Below are 5409 nucleotides of genomic sequence, written 5' to 3'. Positions count from 1 at the left end.
TTCTTGCCTGTGACGATCTCAGCTCCCACTGAAACCAAGATCCGTCGATTCCGAATATTCATAGATGGAGTATTTAATGCTATTAAATACTTGATCCGTTTACGTACTATTTGTGTGACCCTACGGGTTTAGTCAAGAGTAAGCTGTGGATTAATATCATTAATTCCACTTGAACTGAAGCGGCCTCTAGCTAGGCATTCAGCTCACTTGATCTTACTGAATTATTAACTTGTTAATTAATACTGATCCGCATTTATTAGACTTAACATAGAATGCATACTTGGACCAAGGGCATTATTTCCTTCAGGTTCCACATAACTATGATCCCACCAGAGAGGCCATAGGGTTCAGCTAGCACATACTTCTCGAAGGGGGTTTTCTTCATGATTCTTGCAGTGTTTTTGGGGCTGGTTTTGATTTCAGTTAGTATTAGGATTTGGGGGAGGTGCTCCTTGAAGAGATGGCGGATATTAGATTAAATCCCCGGCGGGCAATTCCTCTGCAGTTCCAAGCAACTATTATCATGGGATCAGGTGTTTTTCGAGTTTTGGAGAACTCCTTGAACTTCCTGTTGGTCCTCTTGTGTATGAACTCGTTGTTCCTCCTGCTCCGTAGGATCTCATTCCTTGCCATGAATTCCAGATCCATCTCGCAGTCCCCTTCTTCCACCTGCTTTACTGTTATCACTTTGATTTCCACTTGGTTGAACTTTTCCGTTGTCGCAAGTACCATCAGTGCATTTGTTGTCTCCCCAAAGGTTCCCTTGATCGGGTTCCTTGCTGACAACGGCCAAGTCCTCCTGACTTAAGGTAGTACTGGGATTGGGTCGCACATAAACTCCAGTTCTGGTGGTATTATGAACTGCCCCTTCTGTGCCTCCTTGCTTAGCATCCACCAACGCAAGAATTTCTCCAGAACAGGGGAAAGAGCTTTGATCGTTTTGAGATCCGGCAGATGGACAGGTATCATCATACCTCCTTTTTTTGGCGACATTTCCATATCATGGTATGGGAAATCTAGCCAGTGTGGTTCCAGCATGAATTGACGTATCGCCGAAGGGTTGACGTCTATCCATTGTGATGAGAGTTTGAGGGTGAACCTCATGTTGTTGATATGAAATTCCGGGAAAGTCGGGATCGGTGGTTCCTTGCAGACATAATGGGTTAGAGAAAGATCTATAGTGGGTTCGATGATTGGAAAGGGGTAATCCAGTGGGAGAGGCTGGAAGGGAAGAAGGAATTTGGGGTTTGGTGTGGTTCGGCGCTTGAAGTAACTGTGAATGTATGGTGGTGGCTTGGTGAAGTCTGTTTCCTCCTCCGACTCGCTTCCAAGATCGAACATTTCCGTGTCCACTTCGCTCGACATTCTTGCTGGGTTGAAGGTTTTCTGGGTGGTTTTGTGTTTCAGCGGGAGAAATTGTGTTTCTGGTAGGGGAGATAATGGGGTTAGTGGGTTTATGAGCATTTACCTCATTAGGTTTTACTGTTGAGGAGAAGGTGAAAGGTTGCGATCGAACGACTGTGGTTTGCTGGGGGGGGGGGGTGATAAATGGACGGTTTGGATTGTCTTTGAAGGGTGGCTTTTGATTGGTTTAGATGGCGGTGACTTAATTTTTGGAGTTGGGGTATCAATGCTAGCCGTTTGGGTTTTCCGTGTATCTTTGGTGTTTGGGTCCACTTCATTACTGGGCTTCTTGTTTTGGGCTTTGGTGAGATCCTTCTTCCTCAGCTGGGCTGATAATTTGTTAGTAACATTTTGGACTAAAATTGTATACCTCCCTGTTGGACCATTTGGTTTTTTCTTTTGTCCGTTGTGGTTTTGTCTTTTCTCCCCTTTCTCTCCAACATTGCCTTCTGCAGCAAGCTTCGAATCAGCTTTCTTGTTTCTTGGAGCCTTTTTTCTTTCACCTTTCTTACTTCCCGCTGTCGCCTTTTTTGAAACATGGATCCAAGGGCCTTCCCCTTCTTCCTCTCTATCAACCCTTTCTGCTTGTGACACGTCTTGCCCTAAATTTTTGTCATCATCAGCATCCCCTGTACTCCCGCCGTTCTTGGTTATCTCTCTGTTTGTTCTTTTCTGGGGGCATCTTTCTTCTCCATGGACAATGGAGCTGCATTGGTGACAAAATTGAGGTGTGTCTTCCTAATGTATGGTTTGTTTAAAGGCTCCTAGCCATACAACTTCCTTCCTCTGTTTTGCCAAGTCTAGCAAAATCTGAATTCTGGCAAACCTTACCCTGTTTTGCTCAATTGCGTTCATGTCTGTTCTGATAAAGGCCCCAATTTCATTCGCAATTCGGTGCAGAATTGGTTTGGTGTGGAATTCTATTGGTAATTCCAGCAGTGAGACCCACACTGGAGCTTTTGAAATAACCGCTTGCGATGGTTTAAAGCCTGGTGTCCAAGGTTGGACAAAGAGCATATGGCCTGCAACAAACCACGGTCCCTTCGAGAGGATACCTTCTCTTGCCTCCTCCGAGGGTATCGTGACATTGTAAAAACCTTTCCCTAATGCTATGAATTGCAGGGGTGGAGTGATTTTCCAGATTCTCTGAAGAGATGACTTCAAATATTCAGTTGAGAAGGACTTCCCTATTGCCTTTACAATGAGGGACCTTACCCATTTTTCAGAGATTCTTGACGCATCTTCCTGGTTTAGGCTGATAAATGCTTCTATAACCTCGTCATAGTTGGGTGGAGGGGAAGTGGAGACAATGTTCATTAGCTGGGTGGGGTTGATGGTCGGATGAGTGGAGTGATGGTTTTGGTTTTGTAGTGTTTCTGCATAGGTTGGTTTGTGGGTTTGGGTTTGGGTTTGGTCAGGGTGGGGGTGGTGGTCGGTGGTGGCTGAGAAGTGTGCTAGCTGAACCTGCGCTTCCTTGGTGGGATCCGGTGGTTGTGGTGGGGGCTCTCCCTGTCCCTCTCTCTCTCTCTCTCTCTCTCTCTAACATTCTCCTACCTCTTCCTGACTTTCCACTGCATTCTTGGAATCACATCTATTCGCCACAATTTGACTCACAACAATATTCGCCACAATTTGACTCACAACAATATCCACTTTGACAATATCTTTGGGTTTTTATTTTTATTTTTCAAGTCCAACCTCTGTTACACTTGACATTGGAGGACAGGAGGTTGTACCGTGTAGACATATGCTATAAAATGGTAGCATGGTGCTGTCTACTGTGGTTCTTTGAGTTTAAAGTACTTTAAACTTAATATGGAAACCAGCTACTCATAGTTAATTATAATACTAGAAGGACTTGGACAACATATTGTACCTTAGAATCCAAGGAGAAGTTATTGAGAAATTACCCTGGTTTTTGCTACCGTTTTGTGTTCAGGTAAACATGGTGTCATCTAGCAGAGGCAGAACCGCAATGCAGATAGAAATGAACTGTGTAAACGGCAGAAGGGAGGACATATTAGTGACTACTGGGTTGTGTCAGAGTATATTTATAGAAGGTAAAACATAGAAGAGTGGGAGGAGGAGAAGGGATTTGGCTGTTAGTTGTTGGAAGGAGAATGAAGCTAGGAATTTATCCGAAGTGGGAGGATAGAGCAGTTATTGAGATTGAAATTGCATTGGGATGTCCTGGATTGAGTGAGTGTGGATATCAGGAGACAAGAGAGGGTTGAAGATGTAGGATTGAGTAGAGGGTTTACCTTGTGAAAAGGATAATAGATGTGTGTTATAGACCTTACAGCTATGCCAGATTTAAATTTTAACAATGCCGGGTAGTGAAAAATAGACCTGGTTATCGAGCGGGTCGGGTCAGGGTCGGTGCGGGTCATAAGAGGGTCGGGTATTGGAAGGGTCATTTTTAGCGGTTCGATAATGGGCGGGTCAAAAGCGGGTCGCGGGTCAATAGCGGGTCATTAGTGGGCGGGTCAATAAACGAGCAATGTAAAATTAAAAACAAAAGAGCCATGTGCAAGTACAAGTGAATACGAAGCAATACACGTAATTTTTTGTATCATTACTCTTTTAATTTTCAAAATAATTGTAGTATAAGTTTGACCCTATAATAACCCTGTCCAATAAAGACCCTGTCCAATAAGAGCCCTGCCCAATAAAAGCCCTATTAACTTGACCCTAACCCTATATCTATTGGAGTACCCTGTCCAATAACCAGGTCTAGTGGAAAATACATATGCCAAAGAATACAAATAGGTAACAGGTGTTGGTTCATAATAGCTCAATTGATGTATTTGATAGTCACATGTTTGCATTTGATAGTCCATACCTTATGGTGAATATAGCAAAGGAAGGTACTAAAATGCCACACACATGTAATTTGCTCCTCTGAAGTTACTGGTTTTTTTTTTTGATGGGATGAAGTTATTGGTTTTATCTTTCTTTTTGGTGAAGGTATGATAAAATATAATCTTTGTGAAATGTAGGTGGGAGGATAAATATGTGAAAAATATTCACTGTATTATAAAAAATCAAATGTCTAATAAGCTTTTGGACTACATTGTTCAGGTTGTTTTAGAACTTCTATTTCTGCCATGCCATCCTAAGAGATGTTGGCAGTTAGCAACGGGGTCACTTTCCAGAACTAGTTTTAGAATGCTTTGTCCTGATGTTTCTCTTTCTTATAGATTTTGGAAAAATCTCTAGACCAAACTCGGTCTCCGCTCCCCCATTCTTCCCACTTTACCGACATCACCACAAGACACATACCATTGGTTGGTATCAAATGGCTATTTTATGTCTCCATTTTACTCCCTAAGGAATGATGGCTCAATCCTGATGTTTCCTTCAATTTTGCTGTTCAAGGTGAGTAGAGAGTAAGGGTGAGATATGTGACTGAAGGTAGGAATGGTATGTCCCAAGGTTGAATGGTAAAGGAAGAGGATAATCTCTCATGGATGTTTTCCATGGTCGGGCCTCTTTTGTGGATCCATGATTGTGATTTTCACTGTATTTATTAAAAAGAACCGTCTGATTAGTTTGTGAACTATGTTATTCAGGCAGTTTGCACTCAATGGAATGTTTCAATTTGTTTCCCTTCATTTCAAAACTGGGTTTTGAAATTGTCTCGAGTTTGGTTTCTAAAGGTCATATGGTACACGGTTTAGATGTTTCTCTAACTAGAATCATTGAGTTGGGTCCCTTAATTTCTCTTATTCTTTTTACAATAATTTTTCCAACTAGTATTTATAGAGTTCATATCCTGCTCAAATCTTTTGCAATTTGGCATGTTGGAAGATTACTGAAGGAAATAATGCCCTTGGTCCAAGTATGCATTCTATGTTAAGTCTAATAAATGCGGTTCAGTATTAATTAACAAGTTAATAATTCAGTGAGATCAAGTGAGCTGAATGCCTAGCTAGAGGCCGCTTCAGTTCAAGTGGAATTAATGATATTAATCCACAGCTTACTCTTGACTGAACCCGTAGGGTC

The 5409-nt window shown here is 42.2% G+C and overlaps 1 protein-coding gene across 1 annotated transcript; it reads right to left on the bottom strand.

Moving 5' to 3' along the window:
* Positions 1-1479: 1479 nt before the first annotated feature.
* LOC130471955 (uncharacterized) lies at positions 1480-2721 on the bottom strand. The gene is made up of 2 exons (XM_056842323.1): positions 2231-2721; positions 1480-2110 (listed from the first exon to the last, which is right to left on the bottom strand). The coding sequence occupies exons 1-2, from the start codon at positions 2719-2721 to the stop codon at positions 1480-1482; spliced, it is 1122 nt and encodes a 373-aa protein (XP_056698301.1).
* Positions 2722-5409: the final 2688 nt, after the last annotated feature.

This window comes from Spinacia oleracea, chromosome 4 (assembly GCF_020520425.1).
Source record: "Spinacia oleracea cultivar Varoflay chromosome 4, BTI_SOV_V1, whole genome shotgun sequence".
Classification (NCBI taxonomy): Eukaryota; Viridiplantae; Streptophyta; class Magnoliopsida; order Caryophyllales; family Amaranthaceae; genus Spinacia; species Spinacia oleracea.
Note: the sequence above shows the minus strand (reverse complement) of the source record. Positions and strands in the feature narration are given on the sequence as shown.